Source organism: Scomber japonicus, chromosome 2 (assembly GCF_027409825.1).
Source record: "Scomber japonicus isolate fScoJap1 chromosome 2, fScoJap1.pri, whole genome shotgun sequence".
Classification (NCBI taxonomy): domain Eukaryota; kingdom Metazoa; phylum Chordata; class Actinopteri; order Scombriformes; family Scombridae; genus Scomber; species Scomber japonicus.
In genome coordinates, this window is record NC_070579.1 from 35645985 (window position 1) to 35669229 (window position 23245).

At 40.9% G+C, this 23245-nt stretch overlaps 1 protein-coding gene across 1 annotated transcript in view; it reads left to right on the plus strand.

The window, feature by feature from the left end:
• Positions 1-23245, plus strand: part of sh3pxd2aa (SH3 and PX domains 2Aa) — a 101392-nt gene that overhangs the window by 63192 nt on the left and 14955 nt on the right. The window contains exons 7-8 of the mRNA XM_053325468.1: positions 3352-3480; positions 20109-20222. Coding sequence (XP_053181443.1) covers positions 3352-3480; positions 20109-20222 — 243 coding nt within the window. The remainder of the gene's footprint in view (positions 1-3351; positions 3481-20108; positions 20223-23245) is intronic.

The window sequence follows — 23245 nt, forward strand, 5'->3', positions numbered from 1 at the left end:
ATGTGTGAGAGCGATGTGCCCGCTGCATCCCGTATGCTTTTTCGGTTTATTTCTTTTCGAACTCCAGCTTTGTCTCGACATCTGCTTTGCACGCGCGGTCATCAACCTTTTCTTCCACCCATGTGGTCAGATTCAGACACTCTCTCTCTACAATCTATCCATCCATCTCTCGGCAAATCTGGTTGGCTGACACATCAGCTGGGCACAGAGCCAAGAGGGCCAGAATGTGGACCTTAAGTCTGCATGTGGCAAAGCTGCTTAGAGTGAAATGAGGTGTCAAGCGGAGTTCTTTACATTTATCTTCAACGTAGTTTCAGATCGCTGGCTGTGAGCTCGTTCAACTTTTTGGTGTATAGGAGTGATGAGTCGAGAAAGAAGAACTGGAATTTCTTCTGCAAATAAACATCTCAGCAAAGATAGCTTTTTTGCACAAATAAACAGATTTTAACACAAATACGATCACAGATCTGCCCATCTGGTGAACATTTAGCAAATGTTCTTCGAGACGTTTAACTGTAATTGAGACATTGCTGAGGAAAGACACAGATATGTTATTTCCTACCATTAGAACTATCAGTGTGTCAGTACGAGTTAAGAACAACAAAGACAAGTCTCTCTGTACAGACATGGTCAAACAGGAAAACGATCATATTTATTAGAGGTGCAAATTTTGTACAACTTGGAGAAAACCTCCTAGTTCAGCGATGCTCGGTGTTTAAATGTTCCATGCTGGTCTGGTCATCATCGAAGTCCACAAACAAGATAGAGAATGAATGGGAAGCTACCTCTCTCTGTCAACACATAATGACTGAAATCCATCATGGTAACAGAGAACTTTCAACCCTGTAGTGGTGTGTTTCTGTTGGCTAACTTTCCTGATTCACCTGTAAGATATACAGCATACAATACAACTGTCTTGTATATTCTTACACCAAAAACATTTTTTTATACAACATTGTGTACCACACTGATAAATAGAAAATACTGGGCTATACTAACATGCGTTGATAATTCATGTTTCTCTGGTTATTTTATGAAAATGTTGCTCTGGCCTCTGCTTTAAGTTTGCATTCAACATAATAACATGTGATCTCAATGAAATGTACTGAAACTAATGTATATGTAACACAAAAAGGCAATTCATTGTTTTGGCCAGTGGATTTTCTTTTTCTACCAATCTTGGCAGGTGAGCCAAAAAGTTCATTTGAGGCAAATTTGCAAAAATGTGAACCTATCCTTTAAAGGTTTATAAGGTCCAGGTTGTGGATGGGTATGGTACAGGATTCTAGAGTTGGATAATATTGTTCATGGTCTGATTGTCCTATCATCACCCTACGAGGTTGCCAAAGTGAAGAAAACTTGACAGGGATTGGTTTGTAGACAGGCATGCATCTGATGTTGGCGTGTTGTCAATTCAACCATTTGAATTAAAAAAATAATGCAAAGATTGATTTCATTGCCACTATATTACATTATTATACTGTATACTACAGTTTCTTTAACTTAAGGTAACATTGCTCTCTCTCTCTAATCCTCCAAATAGTTTTTTCAAGTCAATTAAAAACTTGGTCTCCTCTCCTTATGGTCTACCACAGCTCATTTTTCCTATTTTCCGGCTCTGTTGATAGCCTCGGCCAGGAAAAAACAATCGTCGATAATGGCTTCACGATCCTTTTTCACATCCGATCAAATCGCCAGTTGACACAAGCCTGTTGGATTCACATTGTGACCCAGACTGATAGTTATTCACAGTTTTGATAATTCTGCCAATTATTTCAACAATTGATTAATGAACTGTCTGTAAAACATGATAAAACAGTGGAAAATGCTTTGAATAGGTTAGGGCTGGGTGTATGACATTTTCTATGATGTAAGACAAGGAGAAGTAGCCAATTCTCTCATTTGAGAAGGATTAACTGCCAAAGTTTTGATATTTTTGCATGGAAAATGACTAATCAAAATATCTAATAGCTGCCAATGAATTTTCTGTTAACCAAGTAATTGATTAATTGACTAATCCATGCAGTTGTAACAGGCTTTAATTTAAGCTTGATGCTAATCTTTGTCCCTAACCACATTTAAATTGCCTAAACTTAACTATTCTGTAACTATACTGCAGCTGTCATGCATGGATGTAGTAATGAAGAAAACTGTTGTCATTGGATGTTCAACAATGTCATCATTGAGTTGCAGGATTACAGTTTTTTTGCAAACCTATCCAATTACAATGTTCAATTTAATGAATAGGCTGCAATCAGTTGATAATTTGTTATCAACTTTTGGTCAGAACTCTCTATCTCTATCTCTAAAGGTGGATTCACACTTTTGACAAGCTTACTTTCAAACAAATTGCAGGACTTTTCTTTTTCATTATCCCTCTAACCCTAACCCTAACCCTAACCCTTGACTTTTTCTGTCCTCGATCTCGTAATATTAAGCTACTTAAACAACAGAACAACACAACAGGATGTGAATTGAAACTCTGCTTGGGCCATCTCTCTGTGGCCAAACAAGCAAATAAGCATGTCCACAACGCCATTAAATATCAACTTGTTGAATGATATGAGTGCTGGCATTGAAAAGGTTAAACATCAGAGAAAGAAGGAGAGAGAGAAAAACAGTGTGGCCTAACCCCAACTGAAATGCTTTCTTCTTTTGTTTCACATAAACACGGACTCAGCCTCCTTCCCTGTTTCTGCCTCTCTCTCTTTCTCTCTCTCTCTCCCTCTCCTCCAGTCCACTCATATGTTTCTATTTAAGGCCAGCAGTACCGACTACCATGATTGGTGTGTTCAACCCCCCCCTTCCCTACTGCCTGTCCAACGGCTGGCTCCTAAAGGCAGTGGAGGGGAGGCCTTTCCTCTCAACCGCTCTGTTGATTTTCCACAGGGAAACTTCACCATTCTTTTCACTCATTCCCTCCCCAGTCTTCCCCTTCAAACCGTTAGCAGCTCCTGTAGTTCTCCTGTTTTCTTTTACCCCCACCCTCCCCCTTTCTATCTTCTCCTTAAAGTTTCCTTCGGGTCATGGATCCGCTTTAGGTGCGAGATGCAGCCCCCGCAAACAAATTCGGCGCGCCCCCTCTTTTTGTTTTGACCCCTTTCCGATGCTCCTCAGTCCTTCATTGTGGGCCGGGGGTCTCCTCAGCTATATGGCCAGAAGTTTGGGACTATGCAGCCAAGTCGTGAGCTCGCGTTCTGATACAGGGAGGAACAGCGGCATAGGGGTGCGGGGGTCGGCCGATGGCGGCACGGCGGGTGCACAGCAGCAGCAGTGGTGTAGTTGGTTGCAGCGGGCGTTCGCGGGGTGCCACGGCAGGCAGGTGGCTGACAGCCTGTTTCTTCCCCTCAGGGATTGACAACTTGGAGCCTATGGTGCTGGAGCAGTACGTGGCGGTGGCCAACTACGAGAGGCAGGAGAACTCGGAGATCAGCCTCAAAGCTGGCGAGACGGTGGACGTGATTGAGAAGAGCGAAAGCGGTGAGTGTTTTCTTTTATTTGTCTTTGTTTGGACGCCAAAGTCTGTCCCTGTTGAACTCTTGACAGCCATCCACACCCATAAGAATGTAGGTTTCAATCCATAACAGAACATTATTATCAACTTATATTGTTTGTTAAAATGGCATGTTCTGAGACCTTCCTGACATTTTGTTTGTTTCTTCCTGTTTGCATCTGTCTCTCTCTCTGAGTACACATTAGTAGTGTAAACAGAACTCCTCATATACACAGAGAGGCATTTTCACTCAGCACCTCTCTCTTTTTCCTCTCCTCAGTTTACTCTCTCCTCCTCTAACCCCTTTGTCCACAAGAGTCCCCCCCCCTCCACCAGTCTTCCTCCCGCTGCTCCGCTCAGTCTCTCCTCTTGTCTCCCAGTCTCCTTGCTGGGGCTTGGCACCACCTGGAGGTGCTGTTTGGCTGGCAGCAGTCAATGTTTATTACAGTATTACAGCTAAAGTCAAATCTATTGACTTTCAAAACAAGAGTGTCAAATAAATTCAAAGGTATTTGTTCAGCTTTCTAAAAGTGATTGTTTGATTTGGTTGAATTGGGCTGCAAACAAAGAGAATCAAGTGATGTAGTATGTATACAGAGAATCACAATGACGGAAATGTGAACACTGGTAGTGTTTTTATCATCTAGAGATGTAGCACTTTTTTTTAACACTGTTACGCATTTCCCAGAGCTGGCTCTTATTTTCCATACACTGACAGCCAGCAGCTTGCACAACTCAGGGGAACTCAGCAGAAAGCTTGGCACAAACACACTACATCCCCATCATCCCCCTATGTTCTTATCTATACACTGATTACGCATGTGAATTCATTGTTTCCTCTCGCCTGTCTTTGAGTTATTATGTGCCCTAATTAGTCATCTTTGGCTCGTCATTTCTACTTTTCTGCGTATGGTTCACATAGCATTTTATTGCATTACCCATCACTCACTCAGTACAAATGTGATAATTATGAGATGAAGCTTTGACAGAGCAAAGCAGATGGGGAAAAAATCTCTTGAGTGATGTGGCTTTCGGTCAAACTTGTACTCAAAGAGGTTGAAGTCTTCCCAAGAATGACTTTAAGGATGTGGATGTCTTCATTTTCCCGCTTGCAAGGTTTCGAAACATCAAGTGTTGCCTGTAAACTCTTGACTCACTTGAATAAGAGTACAATTCTAACTAATCTACTCATGCTCTACTCATTTGTTTGCCAGAATCTCTTTGGAATTAGGTACATGCATCATTTAATGTTTTTTGGTTAATGAATATTGATAAGTGTGCTGAAGCCACACAGTAATTCACTCCAGTCATCCCATTTCTTTACATCCGGCCTGACAGCATCTGCTCACCAGACACATTCGAGGGCTCCACTATCCGTTTCTGATTGTTAACGTTGAACATAAATTGAAGCACTTACAGGCATCAACAGCAAATTCTGAACTCAAGAACAACTTGCCAACAAATGGATTGTTTGTGCTGTCGTCATTTGCTGAGCCAAAGAAGTGGAGCAACAGCCACAATGGTGATGATGATGACGACATCGCTGGAAGCCATTGCCAAGACAAACACATCTGAGAGCTTGTATAATATCCCACAACCCCCTTCCCGATTTCAAGGCTTTACTGAAGCCTCCTGGTCTGCGCGTGCTTATTTCCTTTGAAGTTTTTTTTTTAATGCAGAGACTCTGACAGTCCAGCCCTTAATTAGAGATTATTTTCTTTAACATCTACTCACTATATGACATCGGAGTACCATGATATCTTTTAATATTCTTCAGGCAGTTCTGAAGAAAAAACACTATTTTACTTTTTCTTTAAGTGCATTTTTTTATCCACATGTTCATCACAGACAGTATCATATATTATTACAATATCCCCTATTCCTGCATAGTATATTTCAATCAGGTTTTAAGTGTCTCCAGGCTTGACCTGATATAATTATGAGTTCAGCTCCCAAGTCGGATGTTGTTGTTTTGCCTGTGTGAGAAATGATTGGCCTTGTGAGCTTAGTCCGAGCTGTACTTCACTCTACTGTGTCAACAAGACCCATTGTCTCCATGAAAATGGGCTAAATCATGAGCAGTGTGCGAGACGGGGCAGTAGCTAGATATGTGGATGAATATGTGTGGGCGGTTATCCCCCCTTGTGTGTGTGTGTGTGCGTGAAATTCTGTGTCTATGTATCGTTGCACAAACGTCTTACAATTTAGGAGCTGCTATCTAGTAAAGTAAAGATTTATGAAGCACCCAGGGAGTGGGGGCCGGACAGGCAGGAATCGTCCCTCAGAGAGGAATAGAGGCCTCATCTGGGACACTGTCCTGGTTTTCTCTCTCTGGTCCCTCTTCGGACATGGGAACCTGAAGAGCGTCTGCTGAGAGGAATGTCCCAGCTGGAGAAAATAAATCTGCATAATGTGAGCAGTTAAATGATATTGTGTGTCGGGAGACAGAGAGGAGAGGTCAGAGGAGTTCAAAAGCCACAGACCTGTCAGATAGTACTTTTGAGATAAGAATTTTGAGATCATTTTAGGAGAGCCAGATGGGACGAAAGCCTTTGAAAAGTATATTTATTTTATTTTGTGTGATTGACAATTTACCAGATGTAATCTAGTCCCGTTATGCTCAATCTTATGCATTGTGCAGAGCAAGCAATTACTTACAGATAAAAACTTACTTATGCCTGCCAACTACACGTCTTGTCAGTCTACAGTTTGTCCATACTTTCAGGTCTAGTCATTTCTAATTATTGGATCTATTTGGCAACCCTTGGATCTCTTTCAAATCTGTTTTCCAATATCAATTTATGCATATCAGGTTCAGGCTTGATTGTGTTCTAAGTCTGTACTAGATCAGGACCTTAACTGTCAGGTTTAACTCATCTTGCAAGAACAGTGCACATTGACAGTAATAGGTGTACATGGACTAATGTATTTACATTAAGTTTGGTCATTTTTGGGTGTCCTTGTGGCCTTGGGGTCTAAAAGTCTGACCTTGTATTTGCAATGTCCCGAGTTTGAGTTCATATCCCCATTTTCTCTTCATTTTCTTTTAGCTTTCTGCTACCTGATAAAGGTACAAATACCCACACCAATACTTAATACATCTGTAATGACCATTGATGCTTTAAGAACATTCTTAAGCAGTGATTCTACAGATGGTTTCTTGTTTGATTCCTAATGTCAAATAAGACAATGAATGATACATTTTAAGCACCTTAAACACCTTCAGTCTTCCATTCTGTGGCCACATCGACAGAGGGGTGGGTGATATATGGGGGGAATAATATCCCCTTTTTCCTTGTTTCATCAGCCGAGACTAATGGATCTGCCATGAGGACCTTGACATTAAACTACAAACAGGATTCTTTGGGTTAGTGTGCCGCCCAAGCCACAACGCCAGCCGGAGAAGCCATTTGCCCAAATATCTTGGCCCTCCATGCTGCCAAGTTTCAGGGGCATTTTGTCACAGTTGATTTAAAGAGATTAGACAGATTTGCTTACCCCTCTCCCGACTTGACTTTACACCTAACATAGTCCACCACTTCCTGCTGTGTTGCCAGATTAGTATAATTCTCTACTTTGGAAAATGATAATAGTTGTGTTTTTGGGGCCATAATTGCTACATGGAAACATTAAATAAATCTCTCAGTTACTGTACGCGTCATTGCTTGTTAGCAGGTAAACTGCTGTTTGAGGAAGAGTTAATGCCAAGAGGTTTGGCAACATTTTCCTACCACACCTTTCCCAGTACCCAGGGGATCCAGTGAAGCTGGCAGCACTCAATCTAACCCACAACACCTTTCCAAACGTTTGTCCTCAGTGTTTTACTTAGTCTGGCTCCAAACTTTTTCCTGTGCAGACCAGTTTCATAAGGAGAAAGCCTTAAGCTAAAACTTAGTATCAGAACCTCACATTGGATTAGGTCATTTGCACTAAAAGCTCCGGTTCGCTTAGGGTAAGTCTTACCTTAAGGCTACAAAATAATTGCAGCTTTTGTCAGCTGTAGCGGTTGGAAAATCTGAAGAAATTGCTCTTAGTTGCAACATTGATGAGGTCAGTTTTTCTATAATCAATATACCAGACTGCCCCTGAGGCTATACTCCTTATGTTAAAAGCATACCATGTTAAAATACAACTTATAGACTCATACAAAAGTAATCCCTCTCATTCATTATTTATGACCTATTACAAGTGTGTGGTGGTGTATGTATCTACAGAGACTCTGCCCGCTGCCTGTAATTGTATTGTATTATATTATTTTCTTATTATTTTGCTGCGTTCGTAGCATAGCAACCAGGTTCACCGTCTCCCTCCTCTGCTATGTGCTGCTCCACTGCCTTTGCTATGTCTGTTTGACCGACACACACATGCAGAGCAGAGAGTGGGTGTTATTTTTTGCTTTAGAACATAACCACAGAGAAACAATCAGAAAATAACATTTCATTACTCTGATTCACAGCCTGGTTCTTGCCAGCAGTAGGACAGGGCAGGAGGGGCCAATTTTGAATTTTGTGTGTTTATAAAAACTAACTGACGATTTCCTGCATAGACCTTTAGAACAGTGTAGTCTGAAGGCTTAGTTTGCTTGATAACTCAAACATGAAACCAAGATATCCAATTTAGAATCATATAAAATGGAAATAAACTAGTTTCAGTACTACATTAATAGCTCTACAGAAAAAAAACAGTAAAGGCACAGTAAATATATATAATAATGTTGCCTAAAAACATGAATAATGCATCTTTGGTTAATGACACCATTGTAAAATAAAGGTTGAACTATCTTGTCTTAAGCTGTGGAATGAATTGCATTTGAAGTATTGAGTGGAATGTCAAGGGGCATAAATATCATCACACACTCGAAATGTGAAATCATTTTAGCATTTCCCCTTCAATGACTTGTTTTGGCGGAAGATTTAAAAGGTTTTGCAAAGAAGCTAGCTTAACATACCCTCCCTTTTAGGCTGTCAAATGTAGCCTGCATCTTTAATCAAAGTGTACTGAGAGTTAGCTTAAAGGATGTTCTGAACCAGGGTAGGCTGTTTTGGACATAGTTCACATACGAGACTGAAAGCAAGCATTAGTATTGCCTCCAGGCTATAAAACAGACAGCCAGCATCAATCAGGGTGGTGCGTCTTGAGCCAAGAGATGGCCCTGTATCATTCTCACAACATCTTAGCATAACTGTGTTACTTAGCTTTAGCCCTCAGGCAGTAAAAAAGATCTGAACTGCAGTTAGGGTTAGGGTTGGGGTTAGGCTAAAAGGAAACTGTACTTAAAGCTGACCAAGGAGTGGCCTGCAGGGGTTCAGGTATAAAAACAGCATGTTTCAGTAAACATAACAAGCAGATGTGTACAGATTCTTTCAGAAACAAGACAAGCTGCTGTAGACCTCCTGTTTGTGTTAAGAGAAAGTCTTTCGTCTTCATTGAGCATGATGGTAGTGTTAGCAGTCTTAGCAGGGTGCTAGCACATGCTCTCTCTCACACACACACACACACACACACACACACACACACACACACACACACACACACACACACACACACACACACACACACACACACACCATATGGAGGATCAATGCAGGGATTTAGCCTGACCCTGCTGAGCGTGATGTTTAGTCAACTTTTGAACATATTGAAAGCCCCACTGCTGGCTATCCACTTTCACTTGTAACAAGTCCGCCTCAGTAACGAGACCCCAATTTTATGAAAACTTCAACCAGGTAACATGAGCTTCAAACTGGGCTGTAATGCCTCCATCTTACAGTGTCAATAAAGACCAGAACCTTGAAATTGGGTCTGACTTTCTAGGAAGAAACAGCACGAAAGGGGGTTGGGTGCCCCCTCGTATACCCTATTTTTAACTCAAAGACCAGCTTTGAAGTGTCTTAAAGTGATACTCCACACATGAGTACAGAACGCTCACCCCTCAAAAGTTTGTTTCCTTCTTCATGGTGAACAGAGTCTGTGGTGAGCTTGGTTTCACAGCAGTTAAAGTGCATTGGACATGTGACAAGTTTTCATAGCAGAGAATAAGTTTTAGTCCATTCAAACTTCTCACGCTCAGAGGGTTGGGTGGGAGGAGGTGCAGTTTGTAAGTTTTGTTACCCATAAGTTGACATTTATAAGTCATTGTGATAACCTTTATGTTACTCCCATGGGAGTCCCCTGGAAAATCTATTAATATACTTAAGGCTGCCGTCTTATAAATATAACAATAGTTATTCATTTGAGGCAGTAGAGCTCCGACTAAACATGAAATACATTTAAAGTACAGTAGCCTTAGAATACCCAATCCCCACCACCCTAACTCCTGCATTGGGGTGACATAAAGAAAAACAGGACAACAAGACTAGAGTAAAAAACATCTGACTTTCAAATTAAAGTGTAACTTTACCTCCAGGTCTGAGCTTAACTCCACCTACTGCATCATTTTGAAAAATGCTTAAAAATAGGGAAGAAGGGGCTGAGAATGGGGAGGAGAGGGCAGAGAACAAAACAAAAAGTACAGTTATATAATTTAGTTTACATCTAAAAGAAAAACATGTTTCTAAGTATGCAGTACTTTTAAGACTTTTAAGGGAGGGAACAAGTTATTTGAGTAAGAAGTCCAAAAGTGAATTTATTTTAACCTCTGAATATTTATATGTAAAGTCATATTTATCTTCAGTAGTGCAGGAAGCTGAAGTTCTTTACAAAAATTCTCAATGGGAGACAGTTAACTTTTCTCCTTAAATTTTAATGTACATAGACTTGGATGTTCACTTTTTTTTATTTTTATCAAAGGACCAGGTATTCTCTGACCCAACTTTCTCATCCTCTTAGCAGTGATGGTTCAGCCAGGAGAGTTTCATGCCAATACAATTCTCGTCACTGCAGAAAATGAACAAAAAACTGACTTATAGAACTTTTCAAAACTTTTCCAACTTCACTACTTTATAGACTTTATGTGAAGTATCAAAGTAAGGGATTTCTTTTGATGCAACCCATTTCTACACGGCTGTACTTTGCCCATGAGATATGCTATATTTTAAGGCTTTAGAGCAGGTTAAACCGAGTTAAAATACAGATGTAACTGCTGGGGATTGTGCCTGGTTCTTAGCTGGCAGTGCGATCCAGTCACTTCACTAACATTTATCATCTTTAACACATTTACTGGATGGATCAAAAGCATATTTTTAGATGATGATCTAGGTCAGGAGAATGTTGCAAACTTAATCCCATTAATGAAGCCAGTGTAGTTCATGTTAGCTAATACTGCGGCTGATTCCACAGCTGGTTACAGGCAGTAACAATTATTGTGCAGCTATTTTGAGCGTATTCTTTGAATCTCCCCTTCTGCTTACTCTGCAGAAAGATAAGCAGGCGATTCAATATGTTGCCCCGAAAAAGCAGCACTGCGCTCCAGCACTCGCCACTCTCCAAGGGCTCTGTTCCTAATTAGAAGCTTAAAGTGGGGGAAACAAGTATGACAGTCACCTCGTGGGTCCGGGTCTAACAGACATCATCGTCAAATCTTCTGTGATGACCGCACCGGCGATCCCACAATGAGAAACCGAAAGCAGAGTGTGCGGTGTTGTTCTTGGACAGGGAATAGGCGTGGAATACTACAGCTTTGAAGCCCCAGCCAAACATCTGCTGGCTCTCCCTCCTTTGTCTATCTCCGCCTTTGCCCCACACCGCTCTTTTAATCGGTTTCTGGCCCTCACTCTCTCTCTTGCTCTCCTCCCCACCTCGTCTTATATTTATATCGCCCTTTCTTTTCAGATCTCGCATCACTTCATGTATCTCCCATTCCTCCAGACGTCTCCCAAGGGGTCAGGCCTATGACTGTCAATGATAAGCATGCTCTGCTCAGTTACTGTTCTCACTGTGACCTCCACTTTCCCTCTGTGGGAGAAAGCAGGCAATTATTGCCTGCCAAGACACGGTGTAGCTAGAAACTCCAATTAGAGCTCAGTGCTGTAAGAAATGCTAATTACATTCCCTCTACTGTCTTACATATTCATATTTTGTGCTGTGTGTGTATGTACAAGTGTGGGAGGCAGCAGGTGTTGCTGCATAACCTTTCTGAATATTAGTCATTAGTTGTTGAGCGCCTCATAAATCCTCCAAAACAAGCTCGGTTGAGTCTGTTATGTCAGACAAACTAGCAAGAGTGTGTAAATCAATTTAGAAGAAAAAACACGATTGACGGACTGTTTCTATATTAGTGTTCGCTTTAGGTAAAGAAGTAGGTCAGGCTCCACTTCACCAGACGCTTGGACATTTATAAGGACTTGACACCTACTGTATCAGGAAATGAGCACCCGTGTTCTCAACTTATTTAACGGCAAGCATTAAAACGCCGGTTGAGAAGTCGAGAGGACTCGCAGAGCTGTGGGATTGTTTTGCTCATCAGTGTGACTCACTTAAACACACTCAAACACACTCATACACAGTGGACCCAGCCACGAATAACAAGGTATGATGATTTCAGCCTGTTAAAACAACAGTCAACCCCCTCTTGTTCTGCTGTATGTACAGATGGCTCCACAGTATGCACGTCATTACCTGGACACCTTTTATTTGTCTCTGCTCTGTGCTGTTTCATTTTCACAGCTGCCACTGCTACCCAACCCGCCCACTCCACCAACTGGCTTTGGCCAGCATGACTCTTGTTTTTTCATGTCAGAGCATATATATGTACATGTGTGGTGATGTGTCATGTCTAAGAGAAAAAATGATATGTTTGCTGTTATCTAAGGGTCACGAATTCAACAGCCTCCAAGGTACACTGGTTCTTATATTATCATAAACAAATGTTGGAAGTCTGGAGATCAACAGTTCAAGATTTCTTTCATCTTCAAGACATATATACATACCGTCTGTATTATTCTTACATGAAAAGGGATTGTTATCAGTTCCTGGAGGATATTTATTACATCCTTCACTTTAATGGTTCTGTGCAGAATTAACAAAACGCCAGCATTTTTTTCCTTTTAATCATGTAAAAGCAAGGGTGTATCCTCTTGGGACAATGAATATATTCAGCAAAGGTCAGGACAATATGCCTGTCACATAAAGAGATACTTTGTGTGCAGTATGTCAAGTTTAAGTAGCAATTTGAGGGAAGCTGATGTGTCCCAAATTGGAAGTGTTGATCCTCTGAGGAGCATGAATGTGTTGAGTAAATGCAGTGACAATCTGACCATGACATTTCTTTTAAAAGCTATAACTTTTTAATACTTTTCATGTACAAGTTTGGCTTATGCCATGTTGTCAAGAGAGAGGGTTTATCATCTGGGGGCCATGAGAATCTGTCTTGTTTCTTGACAATTTGGCTGGTAGTTGTTGAGATATTTTGGTCTTGACCAGTGAAGATACAGACAAATGAAGCAGCAGAAAAAGCAACCAAGCCATACAGTATCACCTTGCTTAGTGGGAGTTAAGACAAATTAAACAGCACTGTGTTAAAAATCAACAAGGGTTACGTTGGTTGTGGCGTGTTTCTTCATGTAAAATGAAATACACTCCAAGAATGCCTGTTTGAGTAGTTGATCCATCAGATGCCAAAACACCTTACAGAGGTTAATAATGCTATGAGGAAGAACTTAACACTAGAACCGCCAAGGCGTCATTTTTATCCCCCTGGCGTTTTCAAATGCATGTAACTCTGTTAAATTAAAACCCCTACATCTTTCAGTTCATGACTTTTCCTAAAATGGGTTTATTAATCATCTAGTGAATTATGGGGGGTGTGGGATAAAAAGAAAAAAAAATATGATCATTTATACCTCGAACCGCCGAGGGGTTCATTTTTACCCCTTATAAAACCGCTGTAGAATGCCGTGCTCAACACTTCCGCAAGGGGGAGGGGGGGCGGGGGGTGTTATTACGTGCTTTATTATTTTTTCACTTTGCTTCATGTTTGATACACGTTGTTGTCCGACTCGTTTATAAGAGAGAACGGGAGAGTTTCACTCAGTAGGTAAATTTTACCTTACAATGACAGGTGCGAACGAGGTAGATTACTCCAGTAAAAGTAAGACTTAGTTTTATGACTTAAAAGTCGCCAAATGACTTACTTTAACGAATTTCGTTTGTTTATATAATGCAGATTTGTAAAATATTACTTTTATGAGTCACAGTCACAGACAATACACTTAGCATTTGATAATTGTGGTAGCAGCGGTGCAGCAGATGTAATGAAGTCCACGCAGCACGCTGGAGGCGTGTGTGTGCGAGAGATAGCGCTCCGTTTATTTATTCCCTTCATAAAACGCGTTATTATCCAAAACTAATTTTTAACTTTTAATTGTTCTTCTTCTACAATAATTAAATTATTTAAATGTATGAATCATTTTGTTGTTTGTTTGTTGTAGCCCATAGTTTATTGGTGAATCTTTTACCTTTTCTATCTGTAAATAAAGCAATTGTAAATAGTGAGCGCTCCGTTTCTTTATTCCTAGTAGCGTAACTAAAACAACACATTATTATCCAAAATGTATTTTTAACTGTTTTAACTTTTAAGTTTCTTCTAATACAATAAATAAATACTCTTAATTAAATTATTTAACAATTTAACAGTCCGGTACAGTCAAATTTGACTTTTCTGACCGTTTCGATCTATAATGAAATAACTAAAGCAATTGTAGGCCTAAAATTAATAAAATCCACTCAACTGAAATGTAAATAGTTATTTTGTCTTACTTATTACTTAAAGAGATGAAAATGAACAACTTAACTGCTTCAAGAAATGACATCTTTGCGATTGCTGACAGGGGGTAAAAATGATCCCCTCCGGCGGTTCTAGGTATATTGGAATGTTGGCGGTTCTAGTGTTAAAGCTTTATAAAGTTCTCATGATGACAGTTACACTATCTCTCTTCTCGATAAGCATGCAATGGAAAGTAATAGTAGTAAAACGATTGGCCGTTACAATGTGTTGTCAAATGATGTTGTATTGGACTATGCAAAACTTTGACAGGTTCAATTTGTCTTCCTGAACAACCTTTTTGTATTTATTTTCACTGTTTCAGCACAGTGTAAAAAGAACTAGGAGGTCTGAGTGTTGCCTTTAGGTGTCAGCTTGCTTTTTGAAGTAGTCCTCATCTTTGGTACTGTGCAAAAATGTGCATGATATCCTCATTTGAACAACTATAGCATTTTGCGTCTCAGCCTTAAACACTTTTGCCTTGAAACGTCTTCTGATGATACATCGTAAGAGCTAGTTTGGCTCAAGTTCAAACCTATAGGCCTTTCTATAAACAGAACAAAAATATCATGGAAATATCCGTTGCTGTCTATATAGTCATTCTTCTTGTAAGTGAGTATATTCAGCCACGCCCTCACTCTACTTCATTGGTCAGTTAATGCATCATTCTTTGCATTTCCTGAGCCAAGTTATGCTTTGCTTTAATTGACTCTGAGTAATTTTTCTCCAATCTTCTGCCAGTCTTTGGCCCACATCTTCTCTTAGGGGCCAGATTTTCTGTGAAAACTGTCATATGTCTCCAGGCTTCACACACACACACAGACACACACACACATTAGGGTCAGCCCACTTCTCTCAGGGCCCACGTTTGCCACTCAGCCAACTGGATTTTGAGAGAGTGAGTGCTATCCTATCTATTTCACTATATCCGTCTCTGTCTTTCATATCAACATCTGCACCTCCATGTTGTTTTCTTTCTTTCTACTCTACCCTCTGCGAGAGTGGAGTGTACGTTCAGATTTGAGGGGGGCAAGCAGTTTTTCTGGTCCTCATTTATCTGCTTTTTACTGTGCTCACTTTCTCCAGAGCTGGATTTATAGGGGAACTGGGTCCTGTCAAAACTTTGCCTTGCACTACCATGTGTGCACATGATGGAGCCCGAAGCTTGGCGTGAGTGAGTAATACAGAGAGGCTGCTCGGCTGTTTTCTGGCTTTTCGGGTTGTTTTGTTTCTGTGTGCATATGTGAAGAAGATAGAAAACCCAGAACGATCTGCCAGCTTCAGGATAGCCAAGTGATATTGTTCATTTTTCTTCACATAAAATTCCCTGCAAACTCTATTGTATGCTGTGTACAAACTACTCCACCCAAAATACATATTATATCTTCTTCTGCATGATTAGTAATTATCTTTCCCCGAAGAAACACTTACATGTAAGTCTGTCTTTCCTCAATCAAGTACAACTTATAAGAACTGATCCAATTTTTTTTTTTACTTGTTAGTGGTCTGGAGAAAGCCATTCATGCTTTTAATTCTCCACATTTGGACTTCTGTAACCCTCATCTTTCTGGCATCAATCACAACTTTCCACAATGTCTTCATTGTGGACAGTGCTGCAGCAGCAATTTTGAAACCGATGAAACAGTTCGACCAAACAGATGAAATCACATCATCCCTGATTCAGAATATCTGCAGGGTTAAGTATGAATATGCATGTCTCTAAAATTAGCGGGCATTTTAACTGCCACCACTTTGGGATTCCTTTAAAAAAACACGATAGAGTCAATGTCGTGTTTCTTACAGTCTCCATATCTTCTGTCTTATGTTCACTTTTTAACGTCTAGATTGTGACTTATTAGTAGTATTCTTAGGACTGAAGGTAAGATGAAATACTGCAGCTGGGAAGCTCACACTTGCCACTGTTGATGGCAAACAGTCACCTCAAGCCTCTATCAGCACAGATTTATTATTCTGTTTTTCCACACCAAGTACCAGGTGGGCTGAGGAGAGGAAGGGCTGCCGCATTCGTCTGTGTGCAGATGTAGTGCTCTCCTGCGTGCAGGTGGCTCCAATTCTTCTCGAGCTTTTCGACCAGTTGCAATGAATCAGCCTATGAAAGCCCCTAATGTGTTTCATATGGACGCAGCTATTCTTACTGCTGGGGCGGACCTTTCACACTACAGCAAAACAGAAAGTCAAATTGAAACCTCCAGGAATCAAAACATAAACTCTTAACTAGTGGTTCTCAAAGAACAGCCTGACACACACACACACACATGCAAAAGAAATAAATTCCTGTATTCAAAGTTTTAAAGCCATTGTGTGGTCACAGCCAACCTCTGTAACCTTTAGACTGATGCATACCCTCCAACATGAAAGCCCTCTTGATACCAAAGCTTGACTGCCTCTCCTGACTTTACAGCTTTTAACTGTGGCAAGAGCTGTTCATTATAACATCGGTCTTCACAAACCAGGAGCTATGGTGTAAGATTTAATTAGCATAGTGTAACTGTTGGGATGTCAAATACAATTTCTCATAAAACCACTACCTCCTCTAGTCGTGGCCAAACTGGGGTCGTAAATGAATCCTGACAGGTCCAAACTGAACTATGCTGACCTCTCCTAAAGCCAAGCTGCTCTGTAACGTCTCTGCGGGAGTCCAAAAGCAGGCGGGTACAGAGAGTCCACAGAAAACTAGCACGATGGTGAGGAAATTCAGGCTGGATGGGCTACACTGTAGCTACTGTGCGTAGCCCCCGTGTGTCTGCGGGCCCTCAGGTTGAATTAACTCTTGTGTTGACTGCGAGACACAACCCGCTGTGGGGGAATTCAGCGGAGACAGTATTTCACTATTTATGCTGCACATGAACTGTCAGTTCGGGGTGGCTCAGGCCTCATTGTGCTTGTAAGAAGGGGAGAGACCACATGCAGGCGGGGTGGGCAGACTCTTCTACTGTGGTCTGTCAATTTTCAACCCAATAACATTTTAATGCCTGTCAGTGTGGTTGTTGTTGTTGTTATACAGTCTGGCATAAACGAGGCTCTGCACTGCTTTTCTATGAGGAGTATTCAGCTTTCTGTAGTGCTTCTGTAGCTGTAAATGCTCCTCAAATATGTTCCAATTTCCTATAAAAAGAAAGTAGGTAGGTATTTTGGATTTTCACATATCATGCAAAAAAATTGGTGTAAAGAAATTTACAGGAGAAAAATAGAGCTTTTAAGTAATTTTTTGATCTTTGAGCAATCAGATCCACTTATCTTTGTCTGGCACTTAAATCTCCATTTTACTGTCAACTTTCGTTTTGTTTTTTTCTTTAATGATTTTCACTCTATTTTCTGACATTAATAGACTAAACTATTAATAATTGATTCAATAATCAATGGATTATCCTGCTGTTACAATGGATGTGGCTAATACAGCCTCTGAACAGTGAACATACAAAATGTATTTAGTATTAAGATAAGTGTTTATCAATCGATGGAAATTAACATTGTCTTGAAATAAATGCTTGTCTATTTACAGCTTGATACAAGCAGTCTTTTAGCTGCTATGTCATGCACTTGTCTGAAAACAGCATTCCATATTCTTTGAGACTGTCTCTATATATACACAGACAGTATACACAGTGATAACTTACACTGTGGCTGCTTTATGTATAACACTTTCTCCATGCTACCATTACTGTAACTTTCCCTGAGATACAGCTTGATGTTACCGGCATATTTTCCACATCATTCATAATATGTGTTAATGTGATTGGTGTCTTGCCGGGTAATAAAAAAGGGCGTGATGGGTTGATTCACACAGGCTTCTCCAGCCACACCAGAGAGCATAGCCATATGGCTTTAAATACATCGGAGCAGTGTGATGACCTAATTGTTGGACTCATTATGGAGAGTGAAAAAGTAGCTTGTTGCCATTTTTGTTCTATTTTTCGGTCCATCCCCACCCATCTCTCTTATTCTGTCACTCCTACTGTACTTACACATTCAGTCTCAGTGGAAAAAGGACCAGCTGGTCAGCAGTTTAATAGCCTGGGATGGTCATGACATTCAGGGTGTGTGTAGAAAACACATAGCACACAGGCATTGAACCACTTCATTTTCAAAGATGCTCTTCTTTTATCAACCTTACGCAGTATAATATTAGTGCTGTGAGACACAATCTCACTCTTTTGCTGGTTAGGACGAGCTGTCATGCCAGCTTGTACTGTACATGGTGAATGTTTCATTCAATGGCTTCTAGTAACTACACTAATGAAGCTACCTCTCACCATGTGAACACAAATGACAGGCTCAGCTTCTTTCAGCACCGGATACACAATGATCCTAAACTACTGGGCACGCCTCTGAATTTTATAAAGGCACCCTTCACGAAAGAATGACACACACTAGTTGTCAAAACATGATCGATGTAAAACAACTTGCCTCCCCGTTCTTTTGGGTTCGGCCGCCCAAAGTGACGTGTTTCTGTAATTGTGTCATGTCAGTGCAGTGAGTAGTGTAACAGAATAGCATAGATGTGACCACAAACTTCTCATTAGGCAAAAATAGTCAGTGCATGGTCCCCCCTACAACTTAGGTCAGGGTATGGGTGAAGAAAGTAACGTTTAATTAAAATGCATAGCAACATCATAACATGAAACCATTATATTCAATCAATTACTAAACTTTTCCAGCTCCACCAGACTCCCTACAGACACGATTAATCAGATTTGGGTAAAGAAACAAAGAATAGACATGGAAAATGTCCACAGTCCAGCAAGTTCCCAAACTACTTGGGAGAGCGCTTTGGTTGTTTTACAAAGCAATAATGTGTCATTAATGAACAATGTACTTTGAGAATACCTTGAAAATATATAATGGCAGTAACATGTTGTGGTATTTCTCCAAGTCACCAGTTGGCTCTAGGGCAATGTCGGTCAGTCTGTCTGATTTCGGTCCACCACTTTGGCCCAGACTGTAATGTTGCAACTATGTGATGAATCACCATTTCGTACAGATTTTCATAGTCCTCAGAGAATGAATTCTGAGGACTTTGGTGTTTTCCTGAGTTTTCATCAGTGAAATTTATCCCCATCTGCTCAATGGATAGACACACAATTTGGTACAGACATTCATATTTCTTTCCTCGCATATAATCTTACTGACTTTGATGATTCCCTGACTATTCCTCTAGCACCATCATTGCATCAAAATACTTCAGGTTATGACCACATACCTGCAACACTATGGAAATCTCAGCTGTAGTAGTAAGTTTATTGCGAATAAGAACTACATTACGTCTACATTATCATTTTATTCAAAGCACCACTGTATAACCTCACAGCACTAGCTTGGCTACCATTATTTTCCCTTTTTAGTACCGTAATAACCTTGTTTTGTCGTACTCTCAACCACTGAAGTTGAGGATTTTTGGGAAGTCTGCCCTGAACAGCAGCAGTGATTCAATCGCCGAAAAGCACTTACGGGTCTCACCAGATTCATCTTGAACAGAACAAGTGCTTTCTGAACCTGTGTTGATCTGTTTTGTTTCAAGCTCCTCTCCAACCGTCCTCTCTCTAGTGTCCTCAGTCTTTTTCAGTGTCTGGTTTAGTAATGAAAAGAGCTTTCCAAGTAGGTGAAACTTCTAACCGCCATGATCCTCCCTCAGATCTCTCTGTCATGCTGTCCAAGATGAACCGAACATATCACCACTTATACCCAAGCTGAATGTGCTATAGTGATAATGCTGGTTCATACACAGTCACACTAAATTGTGCTACAGTTGAACGATGGGGCAACAATGATGTGGAATTTCCAGTGTTTGGTGTAAAGCATCATGTGAGAAGAATACTCCCTGCCATCCTGGAGGCCTTGTTAGCAAAACTAATATGTCTTTTTCCATCTCTCTTTCTCCTATCTCTTTCTCTCTAGGTTGGTGGTTTGTCAGCACAGCAGAGGAGCAGGGCTGGGTGCCGGCCACATACCTGGACTCCCAGAATGGAACTCGAGACGACTTGGATCTGGGCACTTCCAGGACTGGAGAAGGTTAACCCAGACACAGACAAACATAACATTATTAGATTCATAAAATACAGAAAGACATAAACGTCATTCCAACCGACTTGTTATTCGAGAAACGTCTGCGTGGAAGAGGCCATGATTTCTCAATAATAGGTTTTTGTGGCTGTTTTTTTTGTTTTTTTCTTTGCTCACATCTCAATCTAAGACTGAAAGCAGCATAGGGAACTTACTTCTAAACACACACACACACACACACACTCACAAACACACTTCCAGTCACACATTAGGAACCTTGAAGACCACAGTCGCAGCACCATGGTGAAATGGTACCAGACCGCAGCCAAAGGGTTTGCAATATTTTGGCACCACAGAAAATTCCTTTCAACTCCCCCGGGAGGCTGCAACTCTTGCAGGAGCCTCATTTTTTTGTGACCCTTTCCTCCTTAATGTTTAGTCTGACTGCTGAGATGGAGCGTTTCATCACTGTCATAAGCCCCCTTCTCTGCTTTTAAACCAAGGGAAATCCAATAGAGATAAATAACGTGCAAACACACAAGTATGCACGATTGCATGCACAGAGATGCTTATGAAACTCTTTGGTGCATTCACACAGTTGATCTGCAGTAGTGTGTGTGGTAATGGAATAAGGGTGGTGCAATAGTTAATTGTGCAGTAGAGTGCCACTGGATTATCCAACAAACATTCTCTGTCTCTCATTAAGACACGCCAGCCTCTACGCTTCATTGAGCTGTGCACATTCTGTAAGACATACACACACACACACACACACACACACAAACACACACAAAAAACACACTTTGCTAAAATGATGACAGCTCGTGCACAGCTGCCACTGTCACTGTTTTTTGCTGCTCTCATTCCTTTCATGGATTTCTTCCCCTTGCACACAGTCACACAACCTTTCTAGATATTACAAGCGTCTGTAATTGTGAAATCTCTTATAATTGTGTATCTTAGTGGTAAAAAAACAAACTGATGGATTCAAATGTTTTTACAGTTTTGAGTCCTTATTGTTTTCTTTTGCATTTCTTCATTTTTCAGATATACATAAGTTTAATTTTGTGTGCAGTCGGATATCAAACAACTACTTTCAACTCCATATTTTGAGGGAGAATAAATAAAATAACACATACATGGCACAGCAGCGGGATGTTTAACTATTTATATGATAAAAAAACTGAAACAGCTGTTGGTCTGTCACAGCTTTTTATGGATTTTGTGAGTGTAGACTAGATTCAGCAAAAAGCAGGCTACAGAACCTTCTGACAGTGGCTCTGGGCTAGTCTCTCCCCTGTCCACTGACTCAAGTTAATCTACCTGCCATAACAGGCGCAGCTGATGTCAGAGTACTTTTCCTGTCTATCTGTCATCTTGTTGTTTCATGGTAGAGAACTTCATTGAAATAACGAGCGTTTTGAGCCGCTTATTTGTGACATGTTCTGAGGCAACTAAGGGTCTCAGCTGCAGAGATTTTGGAACAAAGCCCATCAGGGGTGCCACTAATGCAGGTACAATTAAGCAATTAAAATGGTCTTATTATTGATATGAATGATGCCAAAACTACCATATTAGGTTTCAATAACGCTGTTTTTTTTCTGTCAAGCCTGTGGGTTGTATCACATTTGGCTTTCTCTTAATCAAAGGACTCTAGTGAATTTCTTAGGAAGTGTGGAGATTACAACTGCACATGAGTACACACTCTCCCCCATCCTCTGTCAGTGGACCCCATCTCCCCATTAGATGTGGTGTCTTTGTGTTTGCACACATCGTCACCTCTTATTCCTGATCTCCCTCTTCCTGCCTCCTGTCGTATCTTACATCTCATTATCTCTGCGTGGTCTGTAACCTAATTCCACTGACAGCTCAGCTCACTGGAGAGGAACGGACAGGCGCAGCCTGGCCCCACTGAAATTACCTCGAAATAACATTTCCCTTTGTGCCTTCCCGTAGCTGATATTTTAATTAGGAGGTCAACAGGAGTAGGGTGGTGCTCAGTGGGATGAATGAAAGACAGAGAAGAGAGTGGAGGGAAATCAAAATGGAGAGGAAATGACAAAGAGCAGAAGCACACAAAGGGAGAGAGGGCGGATGTCAAGCCGAAGGAACGATGGAGAGATAAGAGGGTGGAGAGAGGAAGCAAAGGAATAGACAGAAGATGGAGAGACTGAGTGGCAGTGAATTAGATTACCAGAGTAGACAGACAGACAGAGGACAAGTGCTGTTTCCATCTTTCCTTCCACTAATTAATGTGTTTGCTCTTCATGTGGCTTTGCAGAATGCACGAACATAGGAAAATGACCCATCATGTTATGACTGCTGCTTTATCATACGGGCTTTGAATTAATAAGGAGTGAAAGAGGTCGAGAGTTTGGTGCACATCAGCAGACGGTGTACAGAACCATGGAGGCACTGGATGTAGACCTCTCATATTTTTTCCTAGTTGATGAGACGATTTGTTTTAGTAATGAGTGGAGAATACAGAAATGTTATCATCATCATCATCATCTCAAGTCAGTTTTCATCAACTTGGTGTCGTGTGAGGTGAAAGCTGTATGGTTGTGTTAGTCCTGCAGTAGCTATCTTCTTAACTTCCTGTCAGAGTAAATCCTAACACTGGATCATTGACTGTAGTAAAAATTGACTTCATGACACCTCCAGTAGAGCCAAAACATCTCAATTTCCCCCTGGTGGCTGGTTATAGTATAGGTCTGAAGTCTCACCCCTTCCATGTCAGCAGATCGAACATGAGACAAATTAAAAAACCCAAGTATCGAAGTCAAATCAATTTTCTCCAAATTGTAGACAGTTATTATCACACTGATGTTTGTCCAAGTGCGAAATTGACTTTTGTTTTTAGGTATTTGACAATACAAAAAGAGTTTGTGATGTCATGTCTCAAACCTGTAATGCGGCTAGGACATCTGAGGAGGTATGACCTGCGTCATCCCACCCCCTGACTCTACTGTGCACACTCTGGCTCCAAATGACTTCACTCAAGCAAGATGGCCGCTCCTGGAAAGGAGATA